The sequence below is a fragment of the Anguilla anguilla genome, chromosome 6 (genome assembly GCF_013347855.1).
Source record: "Anguilla anguilla isolate fAngAng1 chromosome 6, fAngAng1.pri, whole genome shotgun sequence".
Lineage (NCBI taxonomy): Eukaryota > Metazoa > Chordata > Actinopteri > Anguilliformes > Anguillidae > Anguilla > Anguilla anguilla.
The window spans coordinates 51,328,199-51,347,622 of NC_049206.1; the positions used below are offsets into that span (position 1 = coordinate 51,328,199).

The 19,424-nt window shown below is 47.7% G+C and overlaps 1 protein-coding gene and 1 long non-coding RNA gene across 2 annotated transcripts in view; one reads left to right on the plus strand and one right to left on the minus strand.

The window, feature by feature from the left end:
- Positions 1-5,018: 5,018 nt before the first annotated feature.
- Positions 5,019-18,818, minus strand: rnf217 (ring finger protein 217). Its single transcript, XM_035421736.1, has 6 exons — positions 17,334-18,818; positions 10,183-10,413; positions 8,979-9,143; positions 7,939-8,140; positions 6,436-6,507; positions 5,019-5,167 (listed from the first exon to the last, which is right to left on the minus strand). Exons 1-6 carry the CDS (start codon positions 18,255-18,257, stop codon positions 5,088-5,090), a joined length of 1,674 nt encoding a protein of 557 aa, XP_035277627.1. The 5' UTR covers positions 18,258-18,818; the 3' UTR covers positions 5,019-5,087.
- LOC118229618 overlaps positions 18,636-19,424 on the plus strand; it is a 94,911-nt gene continuing 94,122 nt past the window's right edge. The window contains exon 1 of the long non-coding RNA XR_004765701.1: positions 18,636-18,773. This is a non-coding gene — a long non-coding RNA (uncharacterized LOC118229618). The remainder of the gene's footprint in view (positions 18,774-19,424) is intronic.

Below are 19,424 nucleotides of genomic sequence, written 5' to 3' on the forward strand. Positions count from 1 at the left end.
AAAATTCTTCCAGTGCAGCTACCTTACAAATCAGAGCTTAAGGAAAAACTATGACGTCATATACACTGTCTTCACTCACTAAATGATTATTATTTTAGGCTCAGATAATAGTCATAATGTAGCTTATAGGTAAGAATAATATATATAGATAAAAATTATATATATATATATAAGTAAACAGTACAAAACTGAATCTTGAATGAGATACCATCGGCATAATGAAACAGTGATAAAATGCAGTTGGTAGTCAAAGGTATCTAGGTAGGCATCATAATGTAATTTAATACTTGTACATTAAATTCTGAATATATTAATAATTGTACCACAGGTTGAACTGTCCCTTTCTCCAGCTTTAAATAAAATGATTTACCATAAATCATTGGCTACACTTCCCGTAGGCAAAGAATATCCCTATTTTAACTGACAGCCGTGTCATATGGTTTGTGTGCTTTGATTTACAAACACTGCCAGAATCTTTTGGATTAAACAGAATGAAGGCTTTTTATTGATAATAGCAGATGTTCTGTCTTTTTGTGTGTGTGTTTTTGCAAGGACTGCCCCACTAAACAGACCCTGTCTCAGTCCTCTCCTTTCCCAAACCACTGCCAGTGTTGCTGGTGTGGGGAGTACTGAGCCATCCTTGAACTGTGATGGAGGGCTTCTGTCAACAGGACGTCCACATCAATCAGGACGAGACATAAAGTATGTCTCCACTTCTGATGTGGCAATCCAGTGCTTCCCTCTTGCTAAAATTTGTTCACCGATGTCGTAAATTGTTGTTTCCCAAATGCTCATTATGAAAGTGTAATACCAGTAACTCTAATGAAACAACTGCAAGCTTAGTTATCTTTAACTCTGATGCAGCTGATTAAATAAATATACTCATCAAGGTAAAGACCTGGCTCAGCTGTATTGAGTTGACTCAGGTTAATGTCTGGCAACCTTTTGGGATGACTCTCAGACTTTGCACATGTATCCTCTTGCAGGGTAGAGAGGTTCTCATCAGATGTGTGTTTTACGGATGCTCACTCAGACATTATATACGGAAAGGAGTATTAAATTGTTTGTTCTTGCTAATCTCTTAGATTAGATCTTGTCTAATCACACAAGATAAAGCCACTCACTGCAGACAAAGAAAAGCTCACACAGGCACGCACACATCTCTGTACACACGCTCACGCACAAACACAAACACAAACACACACACACACACACTCACACTCACAAAGGTTTTACCATACCGGAACACTGCTGCAGAACATTCATGTTGCGTCACCATGGTGACAGTGGTGATGTAATGAAGTCTGTGCGGACTCTGCCCTGCCTCGTGCCACAGCAACCGGGCTTCTCCATTGTACGCCCACCCCCGAGTAACATCACCAGCCCGCTCAGCTGCTCCAGCATCAGCTGGCAGCTAGACAGACTTCAACCACAGATCAGAGAATCCACTCACCCACAGCAGACTAGGGAAGAGACCTTAATAAAAGTGCCATGTCACACAGACGACACGTGGGATTAAATGAAAGGATATTAAAAAGTGGTGCGAGGTAAATAAAACGTGATGAAAGGGGCCGACGTATCGCAGAGACAAGGGAAAGATCCCCAGAGGTTCCTGCGAAACAACAACATGCTTTTAATTGCGGCAATTATGTTAGCAGTGTTTTTAACGCAGTCGTCGCTGACGGAGCTGGGCCTTCTGTCGAGCCGCTCAGTCGAAGGGAGAGAAGAAAACAACGACGCCAGTGGAAAAATGGCTCCGATCTGACATTCAGCCAGCCATGTTTAATGAGTCCACAATTTACACATGACCAACGCACAGTCGCGGTTTGCAAAATGTTACATGAACTCCATGAGGATAAAGTGCAGCAGCACAGAAGAACCACACATAACAGTAACGGCAGAGTATACGTACACAGAGTTATTTCAAAAATGAACACATACATACGAATGCACATCTCTACATTTGGTGGTAGTTACATATTTATATTATACCGATGTTATGTCATGTACAATATAGTATATTTTATGTAGAGAACTAATTCGTACATATACTATATTGTATCCGACTACCACAAGTAGATTTGTAGGAATTGACCATTTTATTTGTGCTAAAATTTTAAACTAGAGATCAAGTTCTCTTGACAGTTAAAAGTACAGGTCTTACAGCAACGCGAAGGTAAATCCCGTGAATCGTCTTTGAAAAAGGCACCAGAGTGTCACCGTAACCACGCCACAATGGCACTTTCAGGGCTGAAGAGCAAGCCTTTCCCAGTACAGGCGGAGTATAATTCAACACAGCTGGCCTGGGTACAGCGAGTCAGCCGAAAACCATGGCAACACATCCAAAAAGCAAGGCTGTAAACAGAAAAACACTGCATTTTCCATTTAAACGTCGTGTATCCAGTCGACTGCTTTAAGGTCAACTGAAAATAAACTGCTCAAATAAAATCAGCCCCCTGCTTCCCCTCCCCCCCTCCCCCCCCCCCCCCCTCCCCCCCCCCAACCCCCCGGCTAAATGTTAATGAACACATTTAGGAACTAGATTTTAAACTGCGAATAAAGTGACTTGGAGACAGAAAAAAAACCTGATTTTTTTTACAATTTATCACAAATTCATATCCTGTCTCAAATTCAAGGAGAACGAGAGCAATTTTAACAGCTACAACACTCCCTGAGAACAATTACAAAAGTTGTTGAAAACTTTTCAATTGGCAATCATGTTCTCGATATAAATAAAACTGTCTTTACAGTCAAAAAGGGAAAAAGTGGTGACAATGCTTCCGCTAATAAGCTCCACCCATTTTAGCTTTTCCATTATAAAACAATGGCCTTGAATTATAGATGGCACAATCTCTTTCTGAAACCACTTTTGGTTCAGTTCCAAACTCGCCAAACTGTGTTTGTCAAAACATGAATGCCTGCATATATTGTGCTAAAGTCAAACATTGAAGAATCCAGTCACGAGTATGCAGCAAATAAAACAAAATTAAAATTTTAAAATCAGAAACTGAAAAGATTCAGAAGTTTGCCCAAAGGCAACTATGAAATGAGAAAGTTTCCGATTGTCACTTGAGATACAATCGGTGTGAGTTTGTTAATTTTTTGTGAACGTTAGCCAGCGGTAACTGAATCCTTGTATCACAGTATGCAAATATGCTAAATGGATTCTCATTCTCTAATGGTGTGCTGCCTTCAGCCTGTGATTGAGCTTCCTTTAGAAAATGGACAGTTGTCTTGCACATGGCTGCCTTGCATGTGTACAGTATGAAGACATTATTATACAAAGCCAGACATATAGGCTGGAAGCCTGCTAAATATCAGTGCTCAACTGATTTTTGAGGAGACGTTTGATTGGACCGGTAATCTCTGATGTGGCAGGAATGACAGGAGGGAAAGTGTGCAAAGAGAGAGGAAGGAGACTTGCACATAGCCATAGTGTATGATACATTTCAGCCGCTTAGCTTGCATCGCAGATTTTATAGTGTGGAAGACTATAGGAAAGTCAATGTTTCATGCAGTGTAACAACAGCAACTTTGACACGATCACCAAATTCAAACAAATCCTCTGCCCAGAATTCTCACAATGAATTAAAAAGCACCTAAAATAAGTAACTACCAATACAGTATTTCATCAGAGTGACCGAAACAACCTACATCAGGTCTGGTGAAGACGGTTGCTCCTTGTTACTTAAGTGTATATGCGAAAGCCAAAGGATAATGCTTTCGCTGAATTACAGTGAGGAAATTACACTTAAAATGGACCCATCTAAGGATGAAATGTAACAAATAAAACGTCCATGTACGTGATTTTTTTAAAGAATAAATAAGTTCCGTTTCACTTGCGTTTCCACTAGATATCTTCAGGAAGTAAAAGTCATTTCTACAGGAGGACCAAGCTTGTTTCTGGGTGGCCACTATGTGTGCTTGTGCAAAACCACTTATCTCTGGATATTACAACAATCGGGAAATGTCATAGATTGTTTTTTTTCAGGAACAGGTGCATATCAATAAAAAGAAATCCCTGAGTATAACCCGCTTATTGATCCAAAAACATATTTAACAAAATAATAATAATTACCTGGGAAGTACCACTGCAGGTAACTGCTTTGGCTGTATCTGTCCAAATTTACCATTGATGTTTACTGAGCTACCGTTTGCAAGTGCTCTTGCAATTCTCGCCTGCCATGGCAAAATGGCTTTCAGGTGAACTGTGGCAAGGGTGCTACTGCCAGAGGGGTGGAGTTGGCACAGTGCTGGGGTTTGAGCGGGAAAAGCAGGTCAGGTGACCGGCCATATCAGACATCCAGCTTAATGACCGATAATAATAAAAAAACAGATAAATAGTACACTCACTCTCCACCCTCTCCCACTACAATACAACCCATCTGAGGCAAGGAGGAAAAAAAAAAAAAAAGGATTAATTTGAGACACTCCCATTAGGATAAAGTATCCTCTGTTGTAATACCCTTTTTCATATATCTATGGGTAAAATGCTACATTCTGCAACAATTCCTGCTGTCCACCATCTGCTACATCCTTTCTGCCTTCTAGCCAGTATGATCTGATTCTCACAGTCATGCGTTTGCAATTCTTTTGTCAGTGAATAATCGCTTACGATCAGAGTCGTGGTTAATTTCATTTTAACGCAGTCAGTTCAGGAAATGCGTGGAAAACATACTCATGAGACAATAGTCATGACCTGAACGGCGGCCGGTTCATTTCCCGAAGCGAACTGCTTTGAACCCGAACGGAACCGCGTCCCCCGCGCGCGACCGGGGGACAGGGGGAGCGATCACGCGGCCACCAGAGAACAAGACCGCCGCCTCGCGACGGCGCTCGACCGCGTGCGGTCACCGGGACCGCACGCTCTGGAACGGAACCGGGCGACGCGGTCGGGGGCGGGGGCGGGGGGGGGGATATCCCGCGGGCAAACGGCTGGACTCGCGGACCGTAATTCGTGAGCGGTGGAGGGCGGCGGTCGTGGAAAGTCCCCGGTTCCTGGGCGGGGTGGGTGTATGGTATGTGGCGGTCCCTCCGCTCCTCTGGCGCCCCCCCCCCCGGGCTCGGTCCCTCCCAGACCGACTCCTTCACCACAGCCAGTGTCTGGTCCCCTGAGAATGCTTCCTCCTCTTCTTGCAGATGTAGTAGACGGGGAAAGCAACAAGGCCTGGGAGGAGGAGGGCGGAGGGGGGGGGGTTAGAACACAGTGCAATGGGAGAAAGAGACAGACAGAGAGAGAGAGCGAGAAAAACAGAGAGAGAGAATCAAGGAGAGAGAGCAAGAGAAAGGAAGAGAGAGAGAGAAGACAGAGAGACAGAGAGAGAGAGAGGGCACAGCTGAGGGTTATGTGTAATGACTGGAGAGACAGAGAGAGAGATAGAGAGAGAGAGAGAACAAACCAGGTGCAAAAACAAATTCAGCAGCTACTGCAGTGGTAAACAAATTAGACGTCATGCTGACAAGGCAGCTGTTGTACTTATGAGCTGACCACTCAGCGCATGTACTGTAGGAAACAGCCTTCGGATTACATGACCTCGCGTCTAACACCACAGCGATTGGCCAGCCTCAAACCTCCATCTCCTTTCTGTCTCCCCAGTTATTTTAATGTTATTTAAATTTAAGTTATTTTAATAACAATGTTCTTTTTTTTCCTTTTTCCTTACAGGTCAAACTGAAATACTTACTGAATCCTACATGTCAAACGGAAAAACGGACAAACTGAAAAATAATGCAAATATCTCTGAAAATGCAAATAACTCTGCAAATGCAAATAATAACATCAGCTGCACTCATTTTGGAACCATTTTCTACCTGAACCTCAGAAATCTCAAAAAACGTACTGCATAAAACCGGCCTCACAATCACCACCAGTATCACAACCATGGCTGCAAATCGGCATAGCAGCTTATAATTTATTATGGAACGCATAAGTAGCTTGTAAGTAATCCAGGCAACAGCACTGTGCGCAGTACTGGCCAATGCAGAAACATAATCTGACTGACCGCAAGCCAGATTCCTTATGCAAGGATTATACAATATGGAAGGCCTAAATCCCGACAGCCAGCACTCTGATATATGGGACTGTCCATGTTATCTAAAATGGGTTTTAAAAAGAGAGATCACATTTACTATGTATAAAATATTTTTAAAATAGGTGAATTACAATTGTAAAACTGTTGTTATTCCAGAAAAGATCCATCAGTCAGACTGTGACGACAAGTTAGCCGGTACAAATGCAGCTTCTTTCAACACAGAATGCACTTGTGATGCGCAGAGATAGCCAGGCTAATTTGTTTAGCGAAAAACCGCATGAAAGCACACTGAAAAATGACCAACTGTCCCAGCTCTCCAGTCAGATTTCACAGGGTCAGACGCTGGTTTTGGTTAGCTTGCTCGTTACTGAACATTGTGTGAAAAACAGGGTTATGTTCTTACCTATGACCAGGGCCACGGCTCCAAACGCCACCACAAGGACAACCACCAGGGGCGCAACCAAAACTTTACTCGCTAGAGGGGGAAAAAAAGAGAGTAAAACATACATTTAAATTTGAACCTTACTTTGTGACTCACATATTAAATAATCAGTACATTAGCATTTACAAGGCTGAACTTATGATATTCTACCATTAGATCTTTGTAATTTAATACCTTCAAGTTAAAACTCCATGCTTAAATTCCAGGTACCAAGAGCAGGAACTGACTCTTTCAGTTTAGCAATGCCTGTTATGGTATAATTTTGGTGTTTATTAATTATTTATTCATGTAAAATCAACTGATATGAGAACTTTCAACTCAAAAGGTGCGCCCATCAAAAAGAATTGAGGCAACACAGGATTTTGCTGCGCAAGCAAAAAAATAGAAGAAATCAACATAACAAAAAGTTTTTAATGCGTTTTTCTAATTTGATTTATTTCACCCCCATGTGCATTTCAGCTCAGGAAATGACAGCGTGTTGCCTCCGGTGATGGATTAGCGTGGCGCACGTGCCACGGAGCACATGCCGCGGCACTCCTCCTCCTGCGCCCGCGGCAACGCCCTGCTGACGCGTCACCCAACCACCCCCCCCCCCCCCCCCCCCCCCGGAAAGAGGCCGGCAGCGGACGGGCTGCGCGTCGCCGCATGTCCAGCCTGGCAACTCGTGGGAACGCGGGGCTCGGTGACGCCGACGCCACGGAAACGGCGCAGACCGGCACCGGGGAGCGCACCGCGTCCTCAGCGAGGAGGCGGAGATCACGGTCGCTGAGCCGGGTCAGTCCGGGCCAGCATCCGGCAGACATTTCGGCCAGAACACGCCCATCTTCTGCGCACGGCCTACAAGCTGGCAAAGTTAACCCCGTTCTAAGAAGAGCCCAATCATAACATTCCAGACATAAAAGAACCCCGCCCTGTTCACAGAATAAAACATGCCAGGGACAGGGTTTGGTTGAATGTGTTAAGCATCTACAACCCCAGCCACTAAGCACTGAGCAAGTAAGCATTCCAAATACTTGTGGGCATTCTCTGTCCAAACTGAACACGTAGACATGAACAGAGAGAAATGACTGCAAAAAAAAAAAACCCTAATGATCCTTTCCCAGCATTCTCAGCTTGTTGCCGGGCAAAGGGATTTATGGCCGGCGTCTGTGCCTGTGAGAGGTAGCGTCAGCTGAAAGGGTGGGGTCTGGTGCGGGGGGGAGGGGGTGCGCTGCAAAGCTGATGACTCCACTCACCCCCACAGCCACCAGTGACCACATGTCACCCCAAACGCAACAGCTGAGCAGTGGACAGGTGTTCAACCAAAACTCCCACACCTCAGCAAATAGACAACAAGACTTAACTTGCTTTAAGTCCACCCGAGCGCTGTAGTATAACACCCACAGGCCTTTTCACAGGGGGCAGAAACAACCATCAGTCCACGCGTCACATGACCTCTGCTCTGGATTCTGATTGGAAGCTCACCGCAGACGGACCCTCGCACCAGCCGGCGCAGGTGCGGCTTCTCGGGCAGGTAGCGGTACTTGCAGCCGAACACGCTCAGGTTGGAGGTGTGGTCTCCGAAGAAGCGCAGGTGGCGGTACTTCTCCCCGCAGCGGTAGCAGAAGTTGGTGTTGCACTGGGTGCAGGTCATGTGATCGCAGCCCTCCGTCCTCTGGATGTGGATCTGCGAGGGCGGGGGGAGGGTACAGTTCAGTCCCTGGTACGCCATCACCATCACAAATATCACATCTCCAAAAAGAGACATACCACATCTGTGCTTCCCACACTAGATGCTGACATTTATAAATAAAAAATAACATACTAGATATAGCACACTTCCTACTGACATTAGCACTATTCAAACTAAACTGCACACGATGCATGCACTGCACGTTTTGGCCAATGGCGAAAAACTTTTTGATTCAATATTTGAACATGCTTTGAACACCAGGCTATATTTTAATAAGGGCTAGATCACATAAAATGTGTTTTCTCATGAATTTATTAGTGGGGAAAAAACCCCTGGCCTACACAGACCATATATAGAGGGATTTTTCTTCCAAATACTGATGAATTCATCCTGGTGTTCCAGTAAAAGTAGGCTGCTCTTGTGAGCTTTTTTGGAAAGACCAGGGCTCCTGTCTGCAAAGCTCATGCAGGGTTTGCGCTTTGCGTTTTTATTCAAAATATCGAAGGAGGAACAGGAACTTCTTGTCCACTCCAGGGTCATGCAACCCATCTTATGATGGCTGTTAGCAATTTCTGCGGTATGTGCGCAAGTTAACTCTGCATTTAAAATTATTTATTGATTAGTAGGATAAGACCCTTGAGATGTCACATCTTTCCTTTGGTCCTACAATTTACCTCAGTGGCCAATCCCTCAATCGCCAAATCAGTTCTGCATGTTTCTGCTCTCTAAAGGGCATTCATAAAACAGTTTTGCTCATCCTAAAGGGGACCCCGGCCTTGGCTCGTCCGCCCCCTCCCCCCCACACGGCCGGGATGAAGCGGCGGTGGCCCACCCTGCAGCGGGGGCACTTCTGGGCGTTCCTCTGGCCGTGCTCGATGACGCTGGCCCAGTGGCGGAGCAGCTTGTCGCCCCTCCTGTAGTCCCGGCACTTCAGGCCCTCGTGCCACGGGGAGTGGCACTTGAAGCACCACACGAACTGGCACTGGGCGCACTGGACCTGCCGGGGGAGGGGGCAAGAACGGCGTGAGATGGGTCGGTCAGGCGGGCGTCTCCCGGGCCCCCGCCCCCCATCCCCGACCTGATGGGTCCGCGGTTCCCTGTCTTCCTTTCGGGCCGGCGAAAAACCAGCCGAGGCGAATTAACGGAGTAATCGGCCGCTTCAGCCGATCGATGAAGAGCCAAGCGGCAACGACAACAAGCAGAGCCGCGCTGCGGTCCAACAGGATCGAGGCAGGGAACTACGGGGGTTAAACAAAACACGCATCTCCCATTCCCTTCACACAGAATCAGCAACAAACACCAGCTGCCTGAAACATGACACGAGTGTCTTCAGCATCCCTGTAAAGAGCACATCTGTGCAAGCATTCCATCCGAGGAAGAGCAGAGTCAGCCGTGCAGATGTTCTGGACGAAGATGGCAGCCCCTACTGTATCATTTCGACAACTACCACATTTTGGTAAGTCAGTGCTGAGGCCTTTTATAATGCAAGACTATATCCTAACGTGTAATTTGCAGCATCATAATGACTCGGAGACGCCAGCACAGTCTTTATTCTTCAGTCTGCTACCATAATTAGCACAGGGCCATAGTCCCAACTGTACCGCAGCATGAGACAGCGCAACGCGCTCGACGCAGGACGACGCAGGGGAGGCATACAGTACATAAACCTTTATTTTGCCGCCACGTCACGCTGAAATTTAAAACCTCTGTTGCAACTGACCCATAATCAGCTGCAGCAGAACAAACACCAAGAGCAGGGGATTGGCATAACTGGTACACAAGCACAGCAAAAAGATTAAAATTGCGCAACAGTTTCATTACATCTATTCTTAGGCACGTGTCTATTTTTAGGTACGCGTTTCCTTGCAACATGAAATTGCAACATATTTTAATTCTTTTTCCGTGCATGCATACTCGCGTCAACTCCTGGCCAATAGGAAACAAGAGAACATCAGGCAGTGTAATATCACATGATATCAGCGGTCACCAATCCAAAGATGCTGTTTCGGAGCAAAGGACAGAACAGATGAGCGCACCTTGTACTTCTGCTCAGTCTTGCTGGGCGTCTGCAGGCTCCGCGTCTTCAGGGAGGTGAAGAGGCTGCACTGGGGGCAGGGCTTGGTGCTGGAGTCGATCCGGCCCAGCTCCAGGAAGTACCGGTACTTGGCCACCTCCTCGCTGGCCAGGTGGCTGACGATGGTGTTCTCCTCCAGGTGGCCACTGCACTCCGTGATGGGGCACACGATGTCCGCCTTGCCCGCGCGCACCTGGGGAGGGGAAAGAGCGCTCTTTAAGAGGACCGCCTCCCCCCTCCGCTCAACAAACAGGCCCAGACTGTTACCAGTCACCGCCATTTTGCATCCTTGGTTTTCGCCCTGTGGCCTGGACATTCATTTGACCTGAGCAAGGAGGATGTGCATCATTCGCTATGAACAATGGAAGAGAGGGGGGGGGGGATTGTGATGACATCGTCAAGTCATTTTGGCTCCCGTCCACAACTGACACACACCCCCAGTGACTCAGAAAAACAATCTAGGAAAAGCGAACGCTTTAACAGTGCGGTGTACACAATAACATGTCGGACTTGAAGAACAACAGGACCGGGCACTATTATAAACACGTCCCAGTGCGGCAAACAGCACAAATAAACCTTCGAGAAACCAATATGTACACAACCGAGTGTACAATGTGTATGTGACACAGCACACTGTACTATGTGTACACTACCTGTGTGTACTTAACCTACTTACAATACACAGAGGGAGGTGCCGTATGAACTGATCCTGGGTCAGTTTATTGGAAGGCTGGCTGAGGAAGTAGGTCAGCGTGAGGTACTCTAGAACGTTCCGCGGGCCGTTTTCGTAACTTTCGGCGGACGACAGTCTCACGACACGGTCACGGATATTGGGCGACCTCCGCTCGCCCGTAAAGAGGCCGGGCGCGACCGTCTTTCGCCTCGGTCGTCTTCGCGAGTGTCATTAGCGCGCGAAACGCGTCGGGACGGCGGTTGCCCTGAGAACCCCCCGGGTGGACGGCCCCCCGGGGGGCGCGTGGAAAACTACAGCGCGGTGTTCCAGTCAAAGGCCTCCTTTGTGAGCGGAGCTTAGCCCCCCTGTCTGCCCGGGGCACCCAGGCGCGCCCCCTCCCAGGACCGGGCGGAGAGGCCAGGATTAGCCTCTTCCCGCTCCTAAACTCTCTAATCCCCGTGCCGCTGGGGGGGGAGTGACGCAGAGCGGTACCCCCCGCGGGGCCGGACTCCGCCCGAACACTGACCGAAAGCAACGTTGGGGAAAAAAATAAAAAATAAAAAGTACAGCGCCGTACAGGACTCCATAGCAACTGCCCACGTACAGCCACAATGCTGAACTGGGAACCGTGTACAGGCCCGTATTACGCAGCAGGAACTGGGCTCGTCGCTTAGTCAAAGATCACATGATTTACGTCAGTTCAGTTCTTTTTACAGTAATCCTGTTTTTATTTCCCCAATAATTATATTTCCTTTATTAAGCACTTTAGTATGTTTTTTTTTTACTGTACATGCTTAACTTTACACGTGTATGTTTTCTGCTATTCTATTGTATTTCCGAGGAAAGTGCATTGAATGCCCTGCTTGAAAAGTGCCATATGTAACTGCATGCTATCAACTCTGGTTCTCATTGTACTGTACAGGCAGTGTGTAGGTGAGATTATCCACCCGAGACACTTCCTGTTTTACCTCTGCACATGCAGAAGATATGAAAGGTTACATAGTGTCGAGCACAGAGCTGTATCGCTGCAGTCAAGTGAGGCCATCTGCATCAGTACAGAGAGCTGCTGCTGAACACAGGCACGCCCAGGAGAAAACAATGCGCAGTAAGAGATTCTTTCACCTCTATTTAGCGTGACATAACCTCACACTGTGGAATGAAGATGACATTAAGTCAACAGCCCGCACCTGCTGTAACCTGAGAATGACACTCAAAGCACATCAGCGAGATGCTCAATCTCAATGAGGCAACTGTAAAAGGGATCCTGATATTAGAGTGGTATAGCCTATAGGCTACTGTTTAAGAGGTCCAGAGGAGATTTAAGGGAGATGCATCAAAAAGCCAGGAATTCTAACAGGAGCCATTTTAAATAATAATTTAATTACATTTAAACACGACTAAGAACAGAGCCTTCCCAGTAAAATAAATAAATAAAGTTCTGGATCTTGGTTCACAAGCTCCATTGGTGAGGTCAGGCTTTAAATGCTAGTGAACAAGGTGTGAAAAGCTGAAGCTACAGTGCTAAAGAGACATGGCCCAGAGTAAGAGCCTTTGCTTGTGAAGGCTACCCCCGGTGACCAGGGAAGCCGGTTACATCTTAGGTTCCTGCCGAACTCTTCCTTCAGGACCGGCGCTCTAACAACTGACATGTGTTTCCCCACCTCGCGGACCCCCCGCCGTCTCTCTGGAAACCCGCCACCCGCGGTCACATGACCCCACCGCGGCAGCGGCATCGGACGGGCCCCGGTCGGGTCCTCCAGCATCCCGAGCCGGGACTCCGTGGTCCCGCGGCTCTGTCGCTCCATTTGGCAGAGAGCCCGGGAGCCGCCCTCGCGTGCATAGCTCCGCCCAGTGGGCCATACCTGGGTACGCACGCACGCGTGCCATTCGCTGCCTAGCCTCCGATGACCCGGCCGCTGCTCTCGCTCTACGGCAGGTAAAAACCGGCGATGACAGATTCCCCAGGGGTGTGGCTCATACGCGCCATTCCGTGATGCTGGTGGAACCAGATTTCACAGCGGCACAGAGACACACGATAGCCAGCAAGCCTCAGATAATGGAGAGCTATATAAAGACTGCTACCTGGGGCGGGGAATATGAGTTTCGTAACACTTTCGGATCCGAGAAGCAAAACAACAGCGCAGCTTTGGGAATTTATCTCCCGAGGAGCAAAACAACAGCGAAGCTTCGGGAATTCTTCTCCCGGGTTCAGCCAAAAAATAGAACCGAGCAGATTTCTAATGGTCGGTAATTTGCACCGAGGCGAAATGGGGCCTTTCAGAAAGCCGGTATTTGTATCGCACGCGTGATAAATAAACAATTAAAAACCCTTGACAGAAGGTTGCGCGATTATTCCCCTCCCCCGTTCCGCTCCGCTCCGGCGCGGCCGTCTGTTTCCCGCGCCGAGCTCGAACCGAGACGAAATCCCCGGCCCGATTCGACGCGCGGCTCGACCACGAGCTGAACTCCGCCTCCGCGTCTGATAGGGCGGCCCCGGTGCCAGGACGCGCCTGGTCTGAACCTGCGAGCCTGGTCTGAACGGCTGGACGTCAGGAGGATGAAGACGGCCTAATAGAAGTGGGGGAGGGGAAGATGGTGCCCCGCCCCTCCAGGCCTCGCTCCTTCAGCTGGCTGAAGTTCTGGCGCTGTAGGCTCTCGGCGGCTGGCTAACCGCTCTGATGGGGGGGCGGAGGTAATTCCAGCGTGCGAGGGAGCGCCCCCGCCACTGCAGCGGGGAGGGCGGAGGAGCGAGCCAAAGCCAGATTACACACGAGCACGCCAGCAAACACGCAGAGGCTACACACACACACACACACACACACACACAGGCAGAAGCATACGTGTCCACTCCCACATGCTTTGACAGGCTCAAACGCATGTGGAGCCTACATACAGACAAGCACACAGGCACACATACGCATAAACATACGCACTCGCACACACCCTCACTCACCCACATGTGAAAATACAGACACACACATACACATGAACATGTATACTCACAAACACACAGGCAGACACACACCCACACACACAAGCAAACACACACACGTTTGTGCATGCACGCACATGCACAGGCAATGAGGGGGTGTGTCTTGGTGACAGAACTAAAAGCCCTCACCACTCCCTCCCCCATTAGACAGATTCACCCCACAGAAAAGGCCTCACTTAGCATTCAATGAGAGCGATCCCGAGCCCGGTCATGGACAGCATCACACATCATGGCGGCGCTTTTCAGGAACTTAAACACCAGCTCTGACAGGACCACTGACTCGGCTCTATTCAAGGGGGGGGAAAAAAGAGATGCAAATTGAGAGACGCTCCTCATTCGATTCCGTGAAAGGGCAATGGCGGCTCGCCCGCCACACGACCTGAGAGTATCGCGCTCAGGTGATAGAAAATCTGGGCAGAGGATTCATAAATAATCATAGCTTAATGTCCCCGAAGGAAGCGGGCGACTCCAAGGCCCGTCTTCCTCGCCTCCGGCGGAGCGCCTCGAGTCGGAGGCAATCAAAAGGAAATTACCACAAGACAGGAGATGAAAGGAGACGTCCGCGCCCACGTCTGCCTCGGCCCAAGCGGAAAAAAAAACTAAAAAACGGGCCCGTTTCCACAAGTGCGCCTTTCGCTCCGAAGCTCCTTTCAGGACATGCAGATTACGCGCTCGTCTCGAATAGAGTCGTTTTCGCATCCCGACCCCCCTCCTCTCGTCCGCCCGGGCCCCGGCCGAATCCCCAAATTCGGGGCGTTCGACCGCGGGGACGAAACGTTTTCCGCCCAATCGAGTGTCCCGTAATTACATTCGCCTTGGCGGCGGCATCAAAGGAACGCCCCAGCGAACGGGAGAACAGTCGAGAGGCGGCGAGGCGATCGATGGGCGCTCTGTCCGTTAGAGGCCGGTACGGTAATGCGAAACTCCGGGGGTGCGTCAGGCTGAGCTCAGACCTGCATCTGGACCGCAGCGAGGCGAGACTCGGGCCTGCGGAGCTTCGGCATCGCGGCCTGCCGCAGTGCGCTCTCACGCACTCAGCCTGTGAGGGATCGTTCAGAGCCCTCCCCCAGAGCTGGGCGGGTTTATCGCGAGCTCCCGTCGAAGCGCCCGCTCGGCGAGGCGGCGGCGATGTCGCGTAAGCCGCCGTGGAACACGCACACGTGCGCTGGGCCCCAGGGGAAGCGGAGCGGATCCGCTCGATCCGCTCCTAACGCGCCAGGACGCGAAGCCAGGACACGGCGCAGACCTCAGGAGAGACAGGACTAATCCCATCCGATGACTTTCAGGCTGCAGTTCTCGTTATTGTTACTCACCGGTTTAGTCAGCATCCTCATACAGTGTCTGGACTTCCACACGCAGTATGATGCAATCTGCAGCCCTGTTCATGCAATTGCACGTACGTAGGCCTACTGCCAAGATGAAGAGCACAGTGTCCCACTGAGCAACAAATTCCATAACCTTCGGGCGCAGAATCTAGAGCCCAAACCAACTGGTGAGCTTTGCAGCGACTGTAGAGAAACTGGGGTTGCAACTAGGAGGTTGCGAGTTTAAGTTCCACTTATCACTCTTTAAGCAAAGTGTTTTCACCTGAAATGCATCAGTAAACACAGCTGTTTATAACATAACAGGTCAAAAATGAGGTAAAGATCAAAGAAACCATACCAATAATTACCATCATTAAGAAAAAAACAATAGCCCTAATAGCCTACATCACTTAAGACCAGCACAGTCTCATTTGAATCGATGGTTTTCCAACAGCAGCTATCAACGGACCCGTTTTACAGGTTTTTAAACACTCCCGTAACCCGCAACGGGAAAAAAGTACAATCGGCCAACCAGCCCACCCGTTTCAAACATGTGCTCCATCACCACGCCAGAAAACACACACACACACACACACAAACTCACATATGTGAAAACAGACAGATACACACACGTATACCCACTCACACAAGCTTGGACACACTCAAACACATATAGACAAGCAAACACATGCATAAATATACACACTCGCTCACCCCAAGATCACGATTAATTTACTTCGCTATTTTTACTGTAACCCTGTTTTTATTTCCCCTAATTATTTAATTTACATACGGTGTACGGCCAAACGGAAAGAAACTGGCCTCGGACATCAGGCAGCTCAGCCTCTGGTTGATCTTTGGTCTCCTACTGAGATCACGGGGACGTTTCTAGCGCTGGGAAGACAGGTACAATGGCAAGGCCTTTGCCCTCAGGCCGACAGGACCTACCCCGCGTGACGCTGAAGGACACAACAACCACATGGCTCGGTTCTCTAATTTAGAGGTTTAAAATGGGGAAGGACTACGTGGCCGAGACAGTAACGCTTGATTACAACATTACGCGCTCAATGGGAGGAAACCGGGCTCCTTGCCGACGCCGGACTAGGCGCTGCCTTACGGAGTGGCAGTGCGATTTCATTAAGCCCAGGAAAGGCGGAGTTCTGCTATGGCTGCGGTCAATTAAACCGTCGCTGCGTCGTGTCTTTCCTTATTCCCACGGACAACGCTGTCATCACTCCAGCAGGGAGAAAGAGCAAACTCGCGTTCCAGACCGGTCCCGTCCGCGTGCTCGTCTCTGGTGCGCCAGTCTGCGCCTGGCCAAGCGGCTACACAATGTGAATATTCTGCTGACATATGCATACTACCAGTGAGTGCTTGTGAGCCACTTTAGTGGACCAATCCAATGGGACTGCAGGAGCTATAAACATTGAGATTCAATAAAAGCATTCATAAAACATGAACCACTGCACTGCAACCCTTCCACATTAGTGCAGATTTTACACTACAGACTCCATCTAGAGTATTAATAAGATCTCATTTCATGTTATCCCTCTGTTTGTATTAGTTTATATTTAAAAGAACAGGCACAAATGTATATTTGAGGCATATATATGAGCCAAGCTCCAAAAAACAGGCCCATCGGCACTGAAATAAGCCTGCAAAGAGCTGCACCAAGTAGGCCTAGTATACCATCTGAAAAACAAGACTGTCCAACATTCTCCAGACTTTCTCGCAATCAGAAGTCCAAATGGACCTTATTTTTGGCAAAAGTTGGGTTCATTGATCTACGGACGTTATTGAACAGGTGGGATAATATTCGCGGACTGAAATAAAACTATGGAAAAACAAAACAAACACATGGAATTTCAGAAATGGTTTTGGTTAGGCAACACCTTAAAGACAAAAAATAAATCCCATGTCGTAGGCTACCCAGCACTGTCAGCTGTTTATACTATAGGCTATGTTATGTATGGTGGCAAACAATAACAGATGACAAAGCATAAATAGCTTGCCGAAGATAAAAAAAAACACATGCTGATGCTGACAAAGCGCTACACAAAGGACAGAGGCGTGATTTTGAACACTACAAGTATGCTGAACGACTGTACAACTAAGTGGGGGCCGCATTACTTCAGATTCGTTACCTGTGAGCTGATGTATCTTTTCAGACATTCCTCGCACACAGCCTTTTTACAACAATGTAACGGCTTGATATTTTTGTCCTCCAGACAGATGCGACAAGTTAAGACAACGGACACACTGTATTCCCCGTTATAAAAGTTGCTCAACGTCCGGGAATCAATCAGGTTCGTTAGTGTGAAAGGTTCCGGGTAGTGGCCCAGCTCCAAGTCAGCCTGCTGCCGCAAATCCGTGACTGGCTGGGTTGCGACGTCTGTTGTCATTACCCCTCCATCCAGGTCTACTTCGCCGTCCAAATTATCGGCGTGTCTCCTGTAGTTATCGTTTGCAATACAGTACACAGTGCAGTAAACATGTTCCGTGGACAGGCAAATGTCGTCTCCACCTCTTAATTTGGTCTCACGGTTTTCCTCCGACTCACTTAAATCCACTTCATCCAAATCGGATGCCGTTAATCCAGATTTGTATTCTGAGTTTATTTGCTCATTTCCAATGCAAACACAGTGTTTCGCTTCACTCGTCATGGACTTTCCTCTCTCCTGGCTGTCCACTGGCTTTTTAAAATCTGTACCCACGAAGACATCCTGATTGTCTTTCTGTTCTTCCGCGGGGTTGCTGTCAACATTAGTTAGAGGTCTGGGTGTCCCGAAATTCCTTCTTAAAATGTCCACAGCTGTCGGTTTTCTAACACTGTCCCTTTCGGTATTTTCTTTACTACCAGTCCTTTCGAGCCTATCTTTGTGAAACTCCAGAACCGCGTCAGATATTATAACTTCTGTCTCTCTGTTGTCATGGACAAAATCTGTGCTTTGTGTCCCAACTTCGTCTGACACTTCGGACACATTGCTGACAGTATCCCCGTCGTAACTGCTCACAAGGCTCGGCATTTTTTCCTTACACAAAATCAGACAGATGGGTTCATCGTCCATCACCAAGGTCTAACTTCCCATTTACACGGTTCTCTTTTTACAACTTCAGACACACACAAACAGAACGCAACTCCACTAGAGATTGTTTACCAACATAGAGACTAAGCATTCTTCTTTCCTTCCTGGTTCGGCTACTGAGTTCCGGTTGTTTTTAAAAGTCTTTTTCCAGCCTAAAGAGTTGTGGTGGTGATTTTTTCTTTACTGCGACGGCAGGGAATATTTAGAAATACACATTGTACGGTATCTTTTTACGGTCAGCCGAGAATCTTGACTCCATCGTACTTCTGCTTCCGGGTCCCAGTCAGGAAAAATAAATCCGTGAAGTAGCTAGCTTTTGGACTTTTCTCAACAGACAGTCACCCATCCATCTCTTATTTATGACCAGCTAACAGCCGTGTTGCTGTCACGGAAAGTAAACAAAAGACGCTTGTAACACCGACACACACCTTCGGCAAATATACAGAAATGTGAAAAACTTTAGCATCCTGCAATCACAGATGAGTCAATAGGAGGAAGGTAATGACACTGGCCTGGTGAACCAGCTACTTTCGTTTGTAGTAGGGGTGAAATCAACTGCTTCTGTATAACCTCTAATATAAGCGCAATAAAAAGGCGTGTCCTTATTTTCCAATGTAGTATAACCGGTATGTTTTCGAATAAGAAACACGATAATCACCTATGATATACGTGATTGCTGCCTATGATTATGATTGCGGTTAGTGATAATTGTTGATAACTGTTTGTTTTTTAAATAAATCTTTCTGTCATTTGACCTGCGATCTATGCGTAGGCTAGTAAATTAATATACATATCATATTCTCATTTCTTCGGTAGATGACACCTGAAAATCCTAAAAGACTGCTTTCTGCTTTAGACAGATTTATTTTCAGCGGTTATTTGTGTGTGTGTTCATCCACATTATTTAAAAACTAAATATAGGCTATTTGAAACGAATTGTTCCATTTCACACATCCACATACTTTAAAATTAATTCATTTATTGTCCTTCTTCTTCTTTTCATAATATATAAGTGCATCAGCTTGGACATGTAAATAAGACGATTCTGTAATACTATGTTAATGGAGCTACATCAGCTGGATGTCTGGGTGATTCAGAGTGGGCTAATTTGACTAATTATAGGTCTGCCACTCGTTCGCCCCTGGACAG